Source organism: Cygnus atratus, chromosome Z (genome assembly GCF_013377495.2).
Source record: "Cygnus atratus isolate AKBS03 ecotype Queensland, Australia chromosome Z, CAtr_DNAZoo_HiC_assembly, whole genome shotgun sequence".
Lineage (NCBI taxonomy): Eukaryota > Metazoa > Chordata > Aves > Anseriformes > Anatidae > Cygnus > Cygnus atratus.
Window position 1 is genome coordinate 36,508,006 of NC_066396.1, and position 22,163 is coordinate 36,530,168.

General features: G+C 39.7%; 1 protein-coding gene across 1 annotated transcript in view; it reads right to left on the bottom strand.

The window, feature by feature from the left end:
• SLC24A2 (solute carrier family 24 member 2) overlaps positions 1–22,163 on the bottom strand; it is a 116,241-nt gene that overhangs the window by 35,482 nt on the left and 58,596 nt on the right. The window contains exons 3-4 of the mRNA XM_035558604.2: positions 19,184–19,222; positions 17,970–18,078 (exon numbers count right to left, since the gene is read on the bottom strand). Coding sequence (XP_035414497.1) covers positions 17,970–18,078; positions 19,184–19,222 — 148 coding nt within the window. The remainder of the gene's footprint in view (positions 1–17,969; positions 18,079–19,183; positions 19,223–22,163) is intronic.

The window sequence follows — 22,163 nt, forward strand, 5'->3', positions numbered from 1 at the left end:
GTCACAGCAGACAGACTGGCTGCCAGCCAGTACCAGCATCCCCGCTGGTCGCAGAAACAAAAAGGATGCCATGATGCAGCTTAACAGCTGATCCTCAACAGTGACAGAGACAATGAATTAATTTGTTGCCTTCTGCATATTTTTTACACCAGAAGAGAGCAGAGGGTTCCTGTTAATCCTGTCTGAGATTCCTGAAGGATTACGACAAATTTGCCGTATTACCTACTGTTCTCTATTACCTATGTAGTTGCCACAGAATATCAAAGTAAACAGAAAAAAGAATATTGTTACTCAACAGTGCCACATGGATTGCAATTTCAAACAATATACCTAATTACTCACTTTATTTTCAATGCTCATAGGTACTGTCTGTGGTGAAATGCTAATTTCTGCCATAGACTCTCATGGAAGGAAAGTGCAGCCATTATTTCCAGAGCTCTTTGATCTCTTGCTACCGACATCCAGATACTCACTGCAGGTGTCCCTAGTAATGTAAGGAATGAACCTGGCCCAGAAATTCTCACAATACTCATAAGACAAGCACCTGCTTTAAGGCAACCACCTAGAAGTGTGTACCCATGAAAAATGTGGTTTTCAGACTCTCAAAACAAAGTAATGCATTGTGGGTATCTTAGACAAGCGCAAGATTTTCATTTGGCATAAAAATACATATTTGCATGAAAATGCATCTCACACTTCTTCACAGTAATTAAAAAGCTTCTGAGTTGACATTTATTTTATTCAAAACAGAAGTGATAAGGAGAGGTCACTGAAGGTAACACCTGAATTTTTAGTGTAGCTCCACTGTTGTGTGTGACTTCCAAAGTCATGAAGGCATCAAAGCATAATACTTAATCAGCATCAGTGGCAGCTTGAAGGAATTGTTAAGCACTCTGGAATGAATACACAGAGAGCATAGATTTTTCCTGAATTTTCAAACCAAAGACCATGGATTCAACCTATCAAAAGATTGAATATATAAGACAGTAGGGAGAAGTGAAACAAGAAAGTAAAGGCTCAAAACTGATAATGAAATTGAGAATGAGCTTGTAGTCAAGAACTGCAAATTCAAAGCAATCAAATAATTATTAAAAACATTGTAAACATGAAACCTATTGGAGATATATTGGAGAAAAAGGGGAATTTTGTGGAAGAGGTTGCACGTATGATTCTGAAGGTCAGCTGCTTCTTGACAGCCTTCAGAAGAAGTAACAAAGACTTTAGTATGGTCATGCACTCTCACTCTTCAGTGGCCTATTGCATACAAGTGGGCACATGGAAAAGGCAAAAAGTGTATGAAATCAATATGACACCAGTTTGAGGAGGCCACATCTTTTTATTTTAAGCAATGAAAATACAAAAAATTTCAGTAGGATACATAGTTTATGTCTGTTAAGACACAAACAAACAACAACAACAACAAAAACAGCAAAGTTTTGATGATCTCCTTCATGAAGACTTAAACCTGATGAGGATTCTCTTCTCTTTCAGAGTGGGTCAGAATGGACGTAAGAGAAAACCAAGGAAACAGTGTCCCAGTGAGAGAAACTACAGGGGACCCACAACTAGTGATTAATGCTCCCTGTGTGCTACAGAACTGCAGGATCTGAATGCTATTCACTGATGAGCTTCATAGGCTTGTGGTGGGGTAGCTATGACACCTCAGTAGATGTTCTCCAGTGGAAATACATGGACATCACTCCCCAGCACAGCTGGGGACACTACTCCTATGTCCCCAGCAGGTTTAAACCACAGAGTTGGGCTAACGCAGACTTTATCCACTTAGTTTTATAAGTTGACCTACTCATTCTTGCTGAGTTGATATGGAAAGCTCTCCTACAAGCTATCAGAAGGAAAAGAGCTGTGGCACTTGGCAGAGAAAGGATGATTACTGCAATAAGCTCATTGGCTGGCTGGATCTAAAACAGGCTGTCTGTCTCTTGCCAGCTGCAAATGGAGGAAATGAAGGCTGGGTTTATGACAATAGAGTTTTCCACTGAAGGCTGTACGTTTACATTAGTGCTACTTAAATCAAAATATATTGCTACATATTTTGTGGGACAACAGCAAGAACAGAGGTCAAGACTGGGGGAGAAAAGGCATGGAAGAAGTCAGAGTGAAAGTTCCTAATAGCAGTGTAGTTAATTATTCCTCTTTGATTATGCTGTTTCACGGTAAACAGAAAATTTGAATGAAGAAATTAGCAGCTTAATAGAAAGCCTACAGCTTTGGAGATAAATATGCTTCGTTTACTTTTTTATCTTCCAAGATAAGAATCAAGATAATTTTTGCTAATTCCATGTTTAGAAGTGATTTTAAGGGTGTCTTTTTTTCTGACTGGACTATATTTTTTATCAAGTATTTTGCATTTATCATAATGACTTTCTAATTATTTATGTTCTGGGTGGATCTTCTAAATAGCCTCCTACAATAGACAACAGTAGTGGGTCTGGCTGGCATGGAATTAACTTTCCCTGCAGCAGCCCATATAGTGTGGCAAGAAGTGGGGAGGGGTCATTACCAGGGTAGATGTCCTAAACCAACAAAAGAGATATTCTATACCATATGAGGTCACACTCAGCAACAAATGCTGGGCAAGGGGAAGTGTATTGGGTTTATGTGGCAAGGGTTTGGTAGAGGGGGGGCTACGTAAGTGGCCTCTGTAAGCAGAGCCCAGCAGCTGCCCCACGTCAGGTCAGAGCCAGCTCCTGCCAGCTCCAAAGGGAACTGCTGCTGGCCAGAGCCAAGCCAGGAAGTGATGCTGATTGAGCCTCTGAGAGAGCAGATTGAAGAAAGGGAAAAAAAATGCTCCACAACAGCAGTTGGGAGAGAGAGGAGTGAGAACCAGCCCTACAGACCCCAGGGTCAGTGCAGAAGGAGGGCAGGAGGTACTCCTGGCACTCAGCAGCAGTTCCCCTGTGGCCTGTGGAAAGGCCCCAGGTGGAGCAGGCTGTCCCCCTGCAGCCCATGGCTCCCACATGGAGCAGATCTCCACGCTGCAGCCCGTGGAGGAACCCCCGGTGGAGCAGGTGGATGTGGCCTGGAGGAGGCTGCGGCCCATGGAGAGCCCCCGCAGGAGCAGGCCCCAGGCCGGAGCTGCAGCCCGTGGAGAGGAGCCCACGCAGGAGCAGGGGTCTGGGGGGAGCTGCCGCCCACCCGTGGGGGACCCGTGCTGGAGCAGTTTGCTCCTGGGGGAGGGATGGACCCCGTGGTACGGAGCCATGTGGGAGCAGTTCTTGAACAGCTGCTGCCTGTGGGCAGCCCGCACAGGCTCAGTTCGGGAAGGACGGCATCCCGTGGGAGGGACCCCATGGGGAACAGGGGCAGAGAGGGACCATGAGGAAGTGGCGGAGACAAAGCGACAGGGACTCACCGCAACCTCCATTCCCCTGCCCTGCTCGGGGGTAGGACATAGAAGACAGTGGATGGAGGAAGGTGTTTTTAGTTTGCTTTTAGTTCTCACTGCTCTGGTCTGCTAGCGATAGGCAATAAATTATATTAATCTCCCTTATGTTGAGCCTGTTTTTCCCATGAAATAATCGTTGAACGATCTCCCTATCCCTATCTCAAACCTTGAGCCCTTTCCACTGTATTTTCTTCCTTTTTTTCTTTGAGGACGTGGAGTGAGAGAGCAGTTGTGGTGGAGTTCAGCTGTCCAGCTGGGTAAAGCTGAACAAGAAGGAGAGGGGTGGCTCTCATCATGAAGATGTCTATCCTCCCAAGCAACCGCTACACTCATTGAGGCCCTGCTTCCCAGGACATTGCCAAGCATCGCTTGTTGATGAGAAGTAGAAAATAATTTTATTTCCCCTCTTTGCTTCTGCACAGCCTTTGCTTGTCTCTTCCCTCTTTCTTTTCCCTGTAATGAAATTATCCTTATCTCAACCTTTGAGCCTTTTTCTTTCCATCATACTTCTCCCGTCTTCTTTTGAGGAGGAGGAGTGAAAGAGAGGTTGTGGTGGAGGAGTCTGGCTGCCCAGCAGGGTAAGACCACCACAGAGATTTCCTATTGGAAGGATTTTCTTCCCCCTTTAAATCTTTCTGATATGGTTTCTGATTTGTGTTTACTTTCATCATCATGTCTTACAGCATCTCCTTTCAATATTCACTTTTTTTTTTTTTTTTTTTTTTTTTAAGAAGGCTGGATAGTTAGGCCAGGGGACTTAGAGCAATTCATATTATGACATCAAGAAGTATTTTTTCCCTAACTTTTCCTAACTTTTTCTAGCTCTCAAAGTCTAGAGAAAATTCAATTAGATAATCAGAGACCCAGCCACAAACACAGAAAGACGGCCAATTCAAAAATTGTGCTAGATAAATTGTAGTGGCTATCCAACCTAAAGTTGAATCAACACTTGATTTGGTTTCATCAGCAGTGGTACATTAGGATCAAAGAAATCTCAACACTAAAAGCATGTGAAAGATCTGGTGGAGATTAACATTGCAGGTGTATAACGAGAGTCCTAACCTTTGGCAGACCTATAACAAAAAATAATGCCTTTGTACATAGACTGTTTGAGGTAAAATGTACAGATCCCACCAATTAAAGGATATCAGACATTGTAAATTTTAAAAAGGAAGAATTCTTTTGAAAAAAAAAATATTTTCACTGAAACTCAGCTTAAATTTGACTCCCATTTTTTGTGTACTCTATGTACCTCTTAAGTTTCTCATAGACTACTTATATCCCATGTAGGACAAACTGGGACTGCTGTAGGAGTTGGTGTGTATTATCACTGCAGCAGGCAGAGTAGAAAAAACAGATGTTTCAAAAAGCAAAAACATTTTTCTCCTACTGCCTCTAGATAATCTAAACTATGTAATTTATAAGTCAGTGTTGTAGCCTACTTTTTCACCTGTGGGCTTTCAAGTTGCCAGTTCTTGAAAAATGGAAGCCTTGCAATTGAGCTGGTGCAGTGGTAAATAAAAAGGGATCTCTTTTCGATCCAAGTAATACATTAAATAATAATAACTGCACATATTTTAGAATTCTATCTTTCTGGATTATGCTAATACTGGTGTTACTTTATTAACACACCTAAGCAAATAAAGGAAATCATTTAAACGAAAATTATAAGGCAGAAACTCATGTTGATGCTTATAGTTGACAGTTTATTGACCAGTAGGCAGAACATTGGGTAATAACTAAATTATCTGATGCTTTGTATCTCTGGGCTCTACAACAAAATGTGGTTGCCTTCCATCTTGTCTCTAAATTGTAAGCCTCTGTTCCTGTTCTTTCTCCTTATGTGTCCTTACCCTGTTGTTTACTGTAGGTGTTTTTGCCCTGATAATAATCTTATTAAACTTGTCTGGTTTTATTATAATTAGTTTATCATAATTTTATCTAATTGCAGTGTGAACAGAAACATAATTAAAAATGTATACAATCATACTCTTAGAGTTCTGGGCAGTTCAGGACAGTAACAACACCCAAAAGCAAGATCTGCTTATTTCTTTGCTCTTAGTGCACCATTTAAAATGAAGATTGAAAACACCCATTTCTTACAGACCATACTGTCTAGCAAATCTTATGGTACCAAAAGATTGTCGGAGATGTCAGAGGAGCCATGGGTTTTTAACTGATATATGTTAAAGGGCAAGTATTTTTAAGGAGGTGACTAACACATAAGTAACAGAAACAAAAGTCATGTAAATGCATATTATGTGTCAGACCCTGCTTTTGATATTTTTAAGTGACTATTTTTTCATTTAAGAAAAGTATGAAGTATCTTATTCCTGATGATTTTGCTTCCTTTTCCATCTTCTTTTATTCTAATGGTATCTTTGTGGCACCTGCCAGCAAACTCACCAAGACATGTGCTATGCATTCTCTAGGACATAGAAACATCAAAGGACAACTGATAAATTGACAGAATTGACCCTGTCTGGGTCAAAGACAGTTCCCACTTTGAAGGGGGTATTCCCTTCCAAAGAATTTTCTAATATTAATGCAAATGGGAATTCTAAAATGTTGACATGAAGACTGCATTCTCCCAATGACATTGGGAACTTTACCACTAATTCTGATGGTGACAGGATTTTACCCAGTAGCTGTGTGTATGGGCTCTAGCTGGGATGGAGTTACCTCTCCCCGCACCGTTCCATATAATTGTGTGTGTTGCACTTGTAGCTAGAACAGCACTGGTATCACACCAGTGCTGTGTCTGTTGCTGAGCAGTGCTGGCACAGCACCAAGACTCCCTCCAAACCCCCCAGGAGCCAGCAGGCTGGGGCTGGGCAAGAGATGAGGAAGGAACATCACCAGGGCAGCTGACCTAAACCCACCAAAGGGATATTCCATACCATGTGGTGCCACACTCAGCAATAAAAGGTGGGGGAGGGGAAGGAGAGGGGAGGCTCTCATTACAAAGATGTCTGTCCTCCCAGATAACCACTACATGTATTGAGGCCCTGCTTCCAAGGACATGGCCAAGCATCACTTGTTGACAGGAAGTAGAGAATATGTATTTTTTTCATTCTTTGCTTCTGCACAGCCTTTGCTTGATTTTTCCCTCTTTCTTTTCCCTTTAATTAAATTATCCATATTAATTTAATTAAATTATCCTTATCTCAAACTCTGAGCCTTTTTCTTTCCATCATACTTTCTTCTCCCCCTCTTCTTTTGAGGAGGAAGAGTGAAAGAGAGGTTGTGGTGGAGTTTAGCTGCCCAGCAGGTAAAACCACTACACTGTGAGACCCGGCACTCTGGGGTGCTGGACACATACAACTCCAGATGCAATGAATTGCCACTCCAGTTTTCAGCATGTCTGAGGAAAATAATGGAAGAGCAGTGTTTGCTTCCCTCACAATCCCGTCAGAATGTCCAATCAACCTGTTGAGGAGGAAGTAATCTACCAAGTGCAAACCACCAAAGGAAGGTTTTCACTTCCCACCTCAATAGAAAGCCCCTCATAACCACTGTCATACCCTTATCTATACAGGCTTATCAACTATTCATGTTCTTTGTTGTTAATATTTTTTTAACAAGGAAATTCAGAGTTAGGAAGAAACTTAGAATAAAACCAATGCCATTAAGCATGGAATTGCATAGTCAGGACAGCTGTACCCTGCTCTGGTATAACACTTGCATTTAAATATTCATGCCTTCCTTTCATACTCTGTAGGGAATCCCAGGAAGAAAATGCTTTCTGAAGAACAGAGCATCACTGGAAAATATCATGGGATGTGAGACAAGAATTTTGCCTGCAGCGAGCAGCTTGAGTAGATTCTAGTTAAAAGAATAAAACATGGCATATAGAAATAAATTGTTGAGAAAACTAACATTTACCACAAAACAAACACAAGAGATACATTTCAGATTTTAGAAAATAAATTAGAAAAGGCACCAGAAAATTTCTGTTATTTAAACTTTGCTACCTACACAGAAGAATACTGATTTAAATGGTGACCTATGCTGCTTATCTTAGAAATTCAGGCTGCTTATATGATTAGAGTGTTTTACCAGTGTGGAAATAGTGACTTAATAAAAGTAGGGAAAACTTAGTTAATAAAAAGGAAAGGGAGACCAGTTCTTCAATTTTTAAGTAGCTTGAAATTCTGTCAGTTAAACTAGTACAGAGTGCCGCCTTGCTGCCCTCTCCTGTTTGTATTTTGAGACAGTTGAAGTTAAGAAGACCTGTCATTTATTGGTGTAGAGTTTGAAAGGCACACAACAAGCAGCTACATTTTGTCATTGAATTGCCCATTCTGAGAGAAATTTGTACAGGTTTCTTTGTATCTTAAGTTATGTATAATAAAAGCACATCCAATTTTTGATGCACACTGCTAGCTACAGACACATTCTGTGGAAAGGATAAACGTTTCAAACCTGCTCACCCTATTGTCACTGAAAGTGCAGCTATTGTCTTTAGGAAAAGCAAGACCAACATTCCCAAAATATGACAAGAATAAATTGCATGTATGCTAAATGAACCCACTCACTCAAACAATTCAGACTTAAAAATTCCACTTGTTTAGTTGTAGCTAATGATTCAAAATGAACATTTAGATAAATCAGCTGAAACATAGCTTCATAATAAAATTTGCTTTTTCAGCCTAAGATACTGTTTTCTCTATGCCAAAAGCCCATGTCTTTGTAGACGACTCAAGTTACACAACTGTTACAGTGAGATTTATATCTTATGTGTGCTACATGGAAGTTTGTAATTTCAACTATCCATTTTTGGCTTGTAAATATGAAGTAATATTTTGTGATTCCCTAGGGAAAACAGCTATTTCTCTCTCAACTTTCCAAGATATATTAACAGAGCTATCTAAGATAACATCTCTGTCTATTCAAATAGATCTGCCTTTAGCTGAACATAATTCATGATTTCTACCTTACTTATACTTTACCTTATGTTTGGGGAGTTCAGTTTGATGTTGGAAATATCTGTAAAAATACTCATCTTATCTACATTAACCATGCAACTTCAGGTGCCTAAATTAGGAACAGAACTTCTGTGGTCTCTACGTAGCTAAAAAGTAAAGAAAAGGGAAAGGAGGCCTCACTGGAGAGTTATGGTTCCTCAGTGCTAATGACTGAGCTGAGAAGCATGCCACTGAAAGCCAATCCATCAACATGCTCTTGCAGCAAAGAAGGCCAACAGCATGCTGGGCTGTACTTAGTAGACCATTGTAGCATGTTGCGGGAGGTCATCCTTCTCCTCCCCTCAGCACGTGCAAGACACATCTGGGTGCCACTACCAGAATGAGTAACTTGGCTACAAAAATGATGAAAGGTTTGGAGCATCTCTCATACAAGGAGATGCTGGGAGAGCTTGGGCTGCTTAGCCTGGAGGAGACAAGGCTCAGAGAGAACTTATCCATGTTATATCCAGGTACATCCATATAAACCTGATGGGAGAGATGAAGGAGCATGAACCAGACTCTTCTTGGAAGCACCCATTGATAGTGTAAGAGCTAATTAGCACAGATTAAAAATAAGAACATTCCATTTTTATTTACTTATTTGTTTTACTATGATGGTGGTCAAACTAACAGGTAGCCCAGAAAGACTGCAGAGTCTTCACCTGTGGAGATATTCAAAATGAATGGATTTGGTCCTGGGCAACCTGCTCTAGCTGATCTTGTTTGAGCAGGGTGCTGGCCTAGAGGAATTCAGGAGGTCCCCTCCAAATAAAATGAAATAAAAAAAGATTCTGTGAAAGGTAGCTATAGAAAGGGTATGAGTATCTGCCTTTGTAAGACAGGATGCTCTTTATCTTCATATCAGACTGAGGCTCTACATGATGGAGAGAAAGGCAAGACACTAGATTATAACTAACAACTATTAATTTGTTTGTGAGCCTGGCAGGGAGCCCCCATCGTCTCTGGCAGATGTCCCTTGCAAACGTTTCAGCCTTCAGCAGAAGAGAAAGCCAGAAAGCTCATGTTTTTCTGCTCAGAGGGCTGTTTCTCTGTGGCATGCCAGAAGAGGAAGTAAGAACATTTCCAAGCTGAGTAAGAACAAGTGTGAAAGGATCTAGAATAGAGAATGACACGTAGTCATTTTGTCCAGATTTGCATTATTTTTCATGATAAATAAAATGCTGTTGTGGTTAGAATCCACAAAAATTTAATTCTTTCATCTCTGGCACAGTGCTAAGAAGTGCACTGCAGTCCTGCAGAGTCCACGTGCTGGAAGTGAGGAGATTGGAAGTGCTCAGGTTACTTCAGCAATGCAGAAGCTGAGCACAGCCCATGAGTTAGTGATATCTTAGTGATATGGTTTAGCGGAGGACTTGTTAGTGTTAGGTCAGAGGTTGGACTAGGTGATCTTGGAGGTCTCTTCCAACCTAGATGATTCTGTGATTCTGTGATTCTGAGTTGGTGGGAGCTGTGCTGCCTGGCCTTTTTTCTCTGACGATGTTAACAAATAAACAGCTTCAGCCAAAAAAGAGGTACCCAGTTGGGGTGAGGTGTTGCAGATTACCTAGGCCAAGGGAAGTACTAGAGCACAAGGTTTTTGCAAAATGAGACCAAAACTGAGAGCCTGCTAAGTGACCAGTCAAGTGAAAGTTACCCAACCTTTGACAGTTGTCTTTGGGGTAAACTGACATTTCTTAAGACATCTTAGAAAAGGACACAGGTAGCAGCAGCAAAATAAGCAAAATAGCTTGAGGTGAATAGAAAAGCTGAGAAATTCTTAACATCAATACCTAGGAACACAACAGGATGTAGAGAGTAATTGTAAATAATTCATTACGGTGTCAAAAACTTTGAGAATCACATTCTTTATTTTCCTGAGAAGTGTGAATGCAGGTTTCTGCTTTTCATTTGTCAGAGCAGAAAGTGACAATAGTATGTTTTTCTGTATTCAGTGAAGGAAGTGGCAGAATTGTCAGCTCAGCTTTATGTAACAGAAGGTTACTTCTCTCACCAATAGTATGCACCATACTTATGTTTTCACAAAAAAAAAATAATGTAAAGCATATAAGATAAACAAGAACTTTTCCTGCAGAAGTACATTCTGTAGTTTTTCATTTTGGAAATACAGTTAGAGAAGGGAATAGGAAAGAATTGTCAAAGATATGCATCTCTGACTGGGGACTGAGCTGTGACAGAGATTTATATCTTGCTCATTTTCATGCAGAGAATGCCATTTGCATATGAGTTATATCCTTGTCATACAAGAGCAAGGGAGTCAACATCTAGCTAAATCCTTCCTTGCCAAGGAAGATGTTTTGTTGGCCTGTGGCCGGCTATCAGCAGACAGAAAAGTGGTGGTGTGATAAGGAAAAGATCTCATCCTTCCCATCCCCTGCTAAAGCTGTGCAAGAAAAATTATGTAGCCTCAGGTTGCACTGACACTCTGAATCCCTACTTCACCACCCGTATCTTTCCTTTTTAACAGACTACCTCTAGGAGCTTCCATGATCCTGAAGGTATAGCTCTTTAAAGCAACAGCAGTAAGAGCCAGAGGTCCCACAAATGCAGACAGAGCCCAGCCTTCCCCAGACCTCTCTGTGGTGGACAGGCTGTGTGTAAGCTACAGACTGGAGGGGGAAGGTAGGCTTTCTATTCATGGCAGAATAACATAGCAGACAGTTTTACAGAAAATACTCCCCATGATTTTCCTTCCTGCAAAACAACAGCACTTTACTATTAAAAGAGAGAGAGAGAGAGAAAGAGAGAGAGAGAGAGAGATTTTTGTAAATCCTATCCTTTGATAACTGAGGAATGTCCATTTCAAAACCAGGACTCAGACAAAGGTATCTCAGAAATAGGACTCAAAAAAAAAAAAAAAAAAAAAAAAAAAAAGGACTGCCATGATTTATGTTTAAGTTGCTTGGATTTTGGATTGGGGCCTGACCAACACAGCAGGTCTGATGATGCAATCCTTATTCATATGCATAATGCTGTTGTGAACAGTCCAGCTTGCTACTGGGTGAATAAAGGACTGCCAGACCAGCACTTAAGCAGAAGCAAATTTGGCACAGGATTTCCTGGGGATTAATGACTGGCTGGGAGTAGATGATACACTGATGCACAGGCAATCATTAATCTTAATCCCCAGGAAATGATCTGTACCAAGGTCATTATATCTGTAACAAGATAAAAGCAAACAAAAACTAATGTCATATGGATATTTATATTTTTAATGAACAATGAGGTTTCAGCTGTAAAGTTTCCATCCAGCTAATGAATATCCTAGACGTTCACCCACTAGAGTAGCTGAACTCCTATATTCTTTGAAGCCTTAAGCTGAAATCAAAATTTCAAGAGAAGCCTTTCTTGTCTTAGGCTGTTAAATACACAGCATGTCTACACATCTGTCTGAATGCAAAGTGCCAAACATCCAGTGACTCCCACTGATCTCAGATGTTGCTCATCTGTCAGAGATGGGCTGAACACTTTGCAAGCTCACTGCTCTCCAAGATTTAATAAGCTGGCTTTCACAAGATAGGCACAAGCCATGGTAAAAACTTTAAAACTTCCACACTTGAGGGTAAGAGGAAAAGGAAAAGCAGATTCTAAAGTGTGGAATTTTACATCCTGATTAATTAATTATTTAGAAGTAAATAACATGAGCTGTTTTTCTATAAATACATGTTAATATAAAAATAAGTGTATAGGTCAAGCTGATCTTTAATAGTCATGCAGACTGTTTATACATTCTATAATACTTACGCTACCCCTAAGAGGGTTTAGGTGGGAATTCTGCTCTGTCAAGCCTGCAAAAGCTACACAAGTCCAAATGACAAAACAGTGTGTCAAAGGTTTTGGTAGCAGGGGGCTGCGAGAGTGGCCTCTGTGAGAAAAACCCAGAAGCTGCCCCACATTAGATAAGGGCCATTTTCAGTCATCTCCAAAGATGTGATCCAAGTGATCTCCATCACTGGCCAGATCTGAGCCAATAAGCAATGCCGGTTGGGCCTCTGGGAGAGCAGACTGAAGAAAGAGGGAAAAAAAAGAAAAAAAGAAAAAAAACAAAACTTGCTGTGCAACAGCAGCAGGGAGAGAAGAGTGAGAGCCAGCCCTGCAGCCCCCAAGGTCAGTGCAGCAGGAGGGCAGGAGGGCAGGAGGTTCCCCAGGCACGCAGCAGCAGTTCCCCTGTGGCCTGTGGAGAGGTCCCTGGTGGAACAGGCTGTCCTCTTGCAGCCCATGGCTCCCACACGGAGCAGATCTCCACGCTGCAGCCCGTGGAGGAACCCCCGGTGGAGCAGGTGGATGTGGCCTGGAGGAGGCTGCGGCCCATGGAGAGCCCCCGCAGGAGCAGGCCCCGGGCCGGAGCTGCAGCCCGTGGAGAGGAGCCCACGCAGGAGCAGGGGTCTGGGGGGAGCTGCCGCCCACCCGTGGGGGACCCGTGCTGGAGCAGTTTGCTCCTGGGGGAGGGATGGACCCCGTGGTACGGAGCCATGTGGGAGCAGTTCTTGAAGAGCTGCTGCCTGTGGGCAGCCCCCGCAGGCTCAGTTCGGGAAGGACGGCATCCCGTGGGAGGGAACCCATCGGGAGCAGGGGCAGAGAGGGACCGTGAGGGAGCGGCGGAGACAAAGCGACAGGGACTCACCGCAGCCACCATTCCTCATTCCCCTGCCCTGCTCAGGGGTAGGGCATAGAAAAGTGTGGATGGGGGAAAGGTGTTTTTAGTTTGTTTGTTTTGTTTTGTTTTGTTTCTTACTGCTCTAGTTTGTTAGTAATAGGTAATAAATTATATTGATCTTCCTATGCTGACTCTATTTTGCCTGTGACAATAATTGTTGAGTGATCTACCTGTCCTTACCTGAACCCCTGAATCCTTTACATTCTATTTTCTCCCCCTTTCCCTTTGAGGAGGGGGAGTAAGTGAGTGGTTGTGGTGGAGCTCAGCTGCCCACCTGAGCAAAACCACCACACACAGCAGGCCAGAAGGAATGCAAGTGCTGAGGAAGCCATCCTCCAGGAGGGTGAAAGGAAGCAGGGGCACATGAGAGAGATGCAGTATAAGGAAAAAAAGAGCAAAGCAAAGGAAGCAAATGGTAGCAAAATGGGGAAAGAGCAAGCATGGAAGAAAAAAGGATTAATAATGAATGGCAGAAGAAATTAGACAGAAAGGAGTACAGAAGGAGTACATGCAAGTGCAGGGGGTGCCAGAGTACTTGTGTATGTCTGTGCTTTGATTTAAATCTTTCACACTCTTTTCCTCTGAGAATGGTTTTTTAAAATGTTTTTATTTTTTTTTCCTGCAAATCCAAAAATATGGCCAATGATATATTGACCTTTTGACCCATTAATCTAAGCCATGATCTAGCAGAAATATTGAGGATACGCAAGATGGCTAATATATGGCCAAAAAATGCTCAGAATTTCTTCCTGCTATTCCTTTGAGTCTGATCCGTACTGACCTTAAATGACTTGGAAGAAATCCTTTGGCCTCAGAGGCTGTACACAAGACCCATCATCTTTCATTATGAGTGCAACAGAGCTTGTTTTCTGTAGCTTACACAAAACTCAAAACTAACATGAACTGCATGTTCATTTCTTCATTATGTACTGTTTTCTGTTGTAAGAAAGGGCATATGAAGTGGAGAGAGTAGTACGGGCCAAAGAAAGTACCAGGTAATCCTTTACACTTCCATATCCCCTCAAAAGATTGGATTTTATAATAAAAGATTGTACGTCTCAGGCAGTTCTGGTAAATATTACCCCTTCTTTTAATTTCTAACAAGGAAATGCTATCAGCTTAAAAAATTACTTAGCTAGCATGGTACAGGGCTATTAAAGTAAACATGATGTGCCAGTTTATTGTTTTATGTTTTTTTATACACAGGAAGATTAAAACAGGAGAACATGGAGCAAGTTTGTTGGGTTAAACTGATACCAAGCCAAATAGGTAATTGATACAGCGTACGGCAGCTACCCTTAACAGTTAACACATATATTTTTGAATTGAATACAAGATTCAAGTGCAACATTATCTATATTTACTGACTAGTATTAACTACATGGGATAGCCACAGTATTTACACCAATAATCAAACTAAAATACCTTTTCTATTTTGGATGTTTGCAGAATTATCTGACTATGTAGTAATGAACTTGGCCACTGAGAAACTCAAAATCTCATGAAAATTTATGAGCATTCAGTGGAGACATGCAATAATCATAGAATCATAGATTCATAGAATTATTTGTGTTGGAAGGGACCACTAAAGTTCATCTACTTCCAACCTTCCTGTCATGGGCAGGGACACCTTCTATTACACCAGGTTGCTCAAAGGCCCATCCAACCTGGCCTTGAACACTTTCAGGGACGGGGCTTCCACAGCTTCTCTGGGCAACCTATTCCACAGCCTCATCACCCTCATAGTGAAGAATTTCGTCTGAATGTTTAATTTAAATCTACCTTCTTTTAGTTTAAAATCACTACCCCTTGTCCTATCACATAAAAAAGTCCCTCTCTTGCTTTCTTGTAGGCTCTCTCTAGGTACTGGAAGGCTGCTATAAGGTCTCCTCAGAGTCTTCTCTTTTCCAGGCTGAACAACCCCAACTCCCTCAGCCTGTGTTCATAGGGGCAGTGCTCCACCACTCATCACTGGTCTCCACCTGGACATTGAGCCATTGACCAGAACTCTTTGGATGCAGTCCAATTCCTTATCCACCAAACAGTCCACCCATGAAATCCATGCCCCTCCAATTTGGTGATAAGGATCTTGTGCAGGACTGTATCAAAGGCTCTGCACAAATCAAGGTAGATAACATCAGTTGCTCTTCCTGTGTCCACCAATGCTGTCCACTCTAACTAACTGTCTAACTACCTGTCACCAAGTTAGTCAGGCATGATCTGTGCTTTGTGAACCCATGTTGGCTGTCTCCAATCATCTCCCTGTCTTCTGTATGCCTTGACATGGTTTCTAGGAGGATCTGCTCCATGATCTTACCAGCCAGAGAGGAGACGCTGATAAATGAGTGTCTACATTCCAAACAGAGTGCAGTGCTAAAGATCTTGAAAACCAAGTCTGCTTACAAAGGAGGTGGTGGCTCAGTTGAGGTTAATGATCATAAAGTGTGGCAGAACACAGTGTTTAATACATTAGTAAAAAAATAAAACCAAAGTTGCACATGTGAAAATATTTATGGAATTGCACTCCTTTAGCAATACATTTCTGCTTTCATTAATTAAAATTTTAATTTTGTGTAGTCAGTGGAAACTTGAAATATTAGCTCCTTTGATATCAATTCTAACATAGATGTCTTCACACCATTTTCCACTGCCTTTTTGGACATTTCTTTATGAAAATTCTGCATTAAAATGCAATATTTACTGCAAAGGTAGGTAGATATGTTTTGCCTTTGTAAATTTTAACTCAGCAAGTCAGTTTTAATGAAACATATAGGTTTCATATTAGTGCCTTGTACTCAGAGTACAAGACCTTTGGATTCTGATTTTTGAAGAACATGAATTCCAGGAGAAATATAAGCATTTGGATAGAAAGCAAAAATAAAACTAGGAAACAGTGAGGTATTATGAGCAAGCAAACCATAAATTTTTTTTTTTTGTAGTTATTTAAATAAGTTGTAGCCCTTGCAACTATCTCTATCAATCCACATTGATTTCGAGAGTTTTACTGAAATAATGAGTAATTGCACTGAGTTACCTGATATACTTAACTACAAAATCTAATTTTCAAAAGAGATGGGCTTCTGTGACTCCCTAGACAGATTTCATATTTTGAAACCCTTTCCTTCCTGTGTTTTCACAGAGGGAGAATAATTTGGGTCACACTATATGGTGCATGCTTGCCATGGGTGAAAAGCGGTAGGAAAAGGTCTGAATGCTGAATAATCTATGTCTGGGAAACAAGTGAAATAAGCCTGAGCAATGGAGAAATACATAGTAACTGAGAGCTGATCTTATTGCTGAACCTTTGTCAAGTCCAAATTGAACTCCAATAAATGTTTCTAGCTTTCCTGTGCTCTTCAATCTGCCCTTTTTTTTTTTTTTTTTCTCTCTCTACTAACAGGTTCTTCCCAGCCTGCTTCTGTTTTCTCTTATTTTAAAAAATGATTTGATGAAGTCTATTTACTGCTTCAGTTTGGAATTTTTGTTTGTATTAGCACTTAGAGACATCACATCTATCTGCAGCCCAAGACCTTTGATTGCATGGAAAAGAGGAGTGCAAGGGATTGTCATGAAAAATCATATATGTATGTATATATATATATATATATATATATGCATATTTGCAAGTTGAGACTGGAAGTCTGTTCTTCTAGCAAAGCGAAAAGCTTGACTATCAGGTGGGTAAAGATCAGACTTAAAAAGAATGGGTGCAGCAGTAAGAAATCCCACTCACCTACCACAGTGATACAAACAAAGGAAGCCAAATGTGTAACTCCAATAAATTTCTTAGTCCTTTTTCAGCATTCATGGGAATAGAGAGCACAGTCTGCTGATAAGTCCAAGCTAACAGGCAACAAACTTTGATAGCAAATAGTGCAGCACCAATGAAAGAGAGAAACAAGTACTCGATTTTCTTGTGGCAGTGGATCATGATCAGAGTAGAAATAATGGTGTGGAGAATGCAAGAGTTAAAATTGCCCTTGTGTTGACAACATGAACATTGCCTTCATCTTTTGATGAGGAGACTGGACAAGTAGATTTGCCTTGTCCAAGAGATACAGAGCAATTTAAAGAGCTGTGTACAATATTGCAATAAGAAACATAAAAGGAACTCAAATGAAAGACAGTGCTACATGTACTTCATGATCACCAGTGTTTGGAATTTCTCACTGCCAGTTATTTGTTTCTTTAGTCTCTCACACTATTTCCTCAAGTGCTACTTCTCAAGACAATTATTACCACAGCAAGAAGTCTTGCAGACGCACACACACCAAATAAACACCTGGTCTTGATTTTTTTTTTTAAATGTCTACAAAAGGTTAAATTCAAAGCATCCCAAAATTGCAAAGCAGTTATGTTTTTTCTGCCACCTTCTCAGACCAAAGCAATCATGATCTTCTTGCTAACTTCTCAAGGAACAAAAGTTACAACGAACATGGACAAAGCAAGCAAACTGTTAACATGCAGGTAACACAGAGGGATGCTTGTTGTATTTTCTTTAACTTCAGTGTTAATCCACCCAAAACCAAACCAGGAGAGCCTCATCCTTTTCTATAATTACATGTGACAAATTACCCACTGTTTTTTTTTTTCCCCTTATATACTGAAGTCAAGACTAGGAAAAAAGCAAAAACAAACAAAACACTCTACAAAAGTAAAAGATGATTGAATTTTTGTAACTTACTGCTGAAACCAGAGGCAGAGAAAAACAGTAATTATGTATCAACCAAGTGATCAGTTTTGGTTAGAACCACAATGAACACATTTCCTAAATTGCAAGTCTTGGTGGGAGTACATAGTCATGCCATAAGAAATCTCAGAAAATTCAGATACATTCAGAAAACACTGGTGAAAGCAACAGAAATACAAAAGATAGTTTCATGGGGAGAAGATAAAAGAAAAAAATAAATAATAGGCATACCTTCAGCGAGTGGGTCAAGTGTGTGAATCATGAGCTGGAAGATACTGTTCCTCATTAGACTGTTGTGGAGAGATGCAGAGCTTCCTCCCCGTTGGAGACGTGGCTTGGTCTATGTTGAAAATAAGGGACAGAAATTAGATTTTTTTTGTTCTTTGTGTAGAAATAGGTCTGAAACACTATAAATTAATCTCACATCTCAACACACAGTGAAATATTTTCAGACATCACCTATAGGAGATTATATTAAACTATACACTGTATTAAACATTGTTATATGTATAGCCAATTTCTCTGGAGGGGATGGATCATCAAATTAGCCATTAGTCTCATAGGGCAAAAGAAAAGAGCAGGGGAAAATAACCCTTCTCTGTGAAAACTCTTAAAATGTTAAGAAAATTAAAACCTCATACTGACATAAGGAAGAATTCATAATCTGTTTCTTTGAAGAACCTTGTGGTTGAATCACAAAATTGTCCTAATTTTAAATGCCTCTATTACATTGCAAATAAGCAGACTATCCAAATGATGGAGAAAAGGGGCAGAGAGTACCCCCTTTTAACAGTAAAATCCTAGAGTTCAGTCAGAGTGAAATATATTCATTTTGGTTCAATCCATTAAATACCATTTACAAAAACAGATTGTGAGAGTGGTAAGGCAGTACAGACACTTACAACAATGAAGCTAATATACAATTATCTTTGACATGTTTTTAAAGAATTCTTAAATGTATTCTGAGGTTCTTTTCCCCATGCCATTGTCTAGTACAATAACATATGTATTTAATAGACCCCATTGAGTAAGACTGCTTTGAGGATGGCAGTCTGCTCATTTGGATAAGGAGGATAACCAGAGCCAGCAGATTGCTGACTGACTGCTGAAAACCAGTTATAGGGAAAACAAAAACAAAAACAAAACAAAACAAAACAAAAAAAAAAGGAAAAAAAGGTATGGAATTTTTTGTAACAAAAACAAGGTGCATGCATTAATTTTTGGTGTTGTACAAACACCAAATGAAAAATGATAGAAGCTGAACAATGGAATTAATTCACTGTTTTGTCATTGGAAATTAAGATTTAAATTCTATAGCACCATAGGAGGGGAGAAAGAAAACCCAGTAATTTAGAAGAATGCTGATGTGTACCAAACCAAAGCAAGTCTTTTCTCATTACCCTCTTGAGAAATAAATACTCAGACACATACTAATTGCTGCCTACCGTCAGTGTTTGGTCATCCTTGTCGCCAGCAGTAGGTGACTGCATGAATGGGAAAAAGAACAAAAAGAAGTGTCAGATGCAGCATGCATAGAGTGGAAAGGCAGTAAAACACCACAGATGTCTGATTCTCCCAACCCTGTTGTGATAGGTTTTTGAACCGCTTGAGTTAAAGCATCCTAGCAGTCAAGTAAATCATGGTAAGTTCATGCTGCAGTCTTGTAGGAGTCTTTCATTCTTGTCAGTTACTTGGACAGGATCTGTCATAGTTTCAGGGCCTGGCACACAGCAGCTGGGCTACTGATCGTTGTGTTTATATAAAATACACTGAAACGCAAACTCCCAGTACACCAACCAGGTTTTGAGAGTGAGGACTGAAAAACTAAATTCAATAAGAAACTCAGAGCTGACCAACTGTTCAGTACAACCCTAAAAAGGAATAACATTACCTTGATATTTTGCAGGAAGAGACTCATGCAAGGAAATGAAAAGTAAGTTGTCTCACTCTCTAACTCCCAGCAGATGGCCATGTATCCCAGACTGGCAGCAACAGTTAAGGACAGACAAGATGGCACACGCTGCTCTGTCTTAAAGTCAAAGGAGAACATGGATGGATTTTAAAGGCAGCGAATGCTTTCATGCAATTGATGTATCATGGAGATGATTTGTGATTCCTATGTTCTAACCCTAGGACAATAGCAGCAGAGCACAAAAGTCTCCAGGAGACAGTTCTGAGGAAGAACACAATTTGCACCGAAAAAAACATAAACACAAAATTTAAAATCTGAATTGTAGTCATGACTTTTGCTTGTATCTTCAATAAAATTAACTCCATTATTTTTTGGGAACCCAGAACTTTCATCATGGATTTATATTTCCATAACACCTTGTGACAAAGTCATGTCATTCCTCTAGCCATTCTAAGCCCTTAAGGAAAGTCAATGCCAGGGCACATGAAGCATGAACTCCAGTTGTCAAGTACTAATTAAAATTGGACACAATACAAACTTCAGCTGCCTCACATTCATCCCTATTTGATTGTAACCCCTTCCCAACAAGCTGGCATATAAATCATTTCCTCCATATCAAGGCTCCTGTTTGGAGTCCACACAGAAAACAGATTATTTTGCAATAGTTCTGTGTTGCACTCCCTCGTGCAGTGAAACCCAGTTTTTGATACACGTGAACTTTAACTGTCAGAACATGCCTTTTGAGGTAGTGAGTTAACCTTAAAGGATAAGCAATTATATGCAAACACTGATAACAGAACAGGTCCCTTCTGTTCCATAATAAGGAAAAGAAGAATGCAAACTGAACTCTTTGTGTCAAAAACATTCACCCAGCTGTGAATATTAACTTGGAGATGAAAAGCGATCTTTGTTCTGGTAAAGGAACTACCCGTCATCTCTGAAATTAGACTGCCTTGTTGTGAGAAATGGTTAGAAAAAAATATATGTTTTATGCATCCATTTAAGACAAGCACCATAGAATGAACTTTTAGTGGAGCAGGAAGAAAGGGAAAGAAAAGGAAAATATAAAATCTGTGCTTTATAATGTCACTAAAAAAAGTGAATGCACCTTAGAATTTTTTGGCATAATGTACATAAATACACATGCTCTTTCAGATACAAATCAACACACGCACTTGCAAATACATGTTTTCCTTGTGCATACTTTGAGGCACTTTCATGGGAGGCAAAAGTTATCCTGCAATAAAATTTGCAAAAAAGCAAAAAGAATAAGCCAGGATGAGTACCTCTTGTCTCCAAATAAGAGATTTTGGCCTCAAGTCAAGTTCTAAAGATCAGTAGGTATAGTTAAACAAGTAAAGCTTCTGAGATATCGAATGTTGAGAACTGGAACTATAATAAAACTATAAAAATTATTTGGAACCTTGAATTTTTGGACATAGGAAATTTGTTTCTTAATTTTAATATGAAAAACATGAGAATATATTCCTGATAAATCTGAGTCATTTGTTGGGTTCCACCTAACAAAAGGCTGAAAGGCCAAAAGATGTTGAGAATGTTCAGCATTCCTCAAAAATTTTGAGCACACTAGGCTTATAATGAGGGCATTCCTTAAAAAACATATATTTATATTAAAAGGAACACTGTCACTTACTTGAAAGGGAACTGGAAGAAGCTGCATGAGCTTATAAAAACTAAATGAGAATTTGCACCGTATAATTTAATTTGTATAAGATAATTATGTGATAAAGAGAAAGAATAATGGAATACATTTTGCATGTACACATTAAGGAAACAAACAAGTGAAAATACATCTGAAATAATTCTTTCTCGCAGTACAGAATGGGATATAATACTGTAAAACAGATTTTTTTTTTTTTCCACATTATTAGTAATAAAATTATTTCTGAGATTAAGTTGCCGGTCAAGTTACATCCTTGAAGAAATGTTCAAGATTAGAATATAAACAGAATTTTAAGGCAGAAATGTCTCCACAGTTTTAAAAAGAGGAACATAAACAATGGTTAGACATTTCAGTGATACTAAATATTAATAATGTCTGAATTATCTCCTGGATTAACAATAACAACACCTTAAAATAGTGATTTAAATTATTTAACAACTTCACTATTTAAAAATTCAAAAATTCAGTCATGGTTTTGCTGTTTACATGATGTATTTGATGGCATTTTTGTCCCTGTTAAGAGAGCAAATTAAGCTATTTGCATATTGTTTATGGTGATTTTTGCACTTACATATTCAGTGCTATTTAATTTGATGTCACACATTGCATGGCAAAGTATTCTGAAGTACCATTTTCCCCTTGTAGAAACATCTAGTATTCAGACATTTTATTCAAATTTTTCATTTAAGCCAACATTTAAAAACTTATCCAAGGTTAAAATGGCTATATTATACTTAGAGTAAATAATATATTTTTGGATATATTGGAGAGTGACTCTAGAAAAAAAGATGCATGACAACCATTGCACATTAGTTCCTTCAGGAACAGG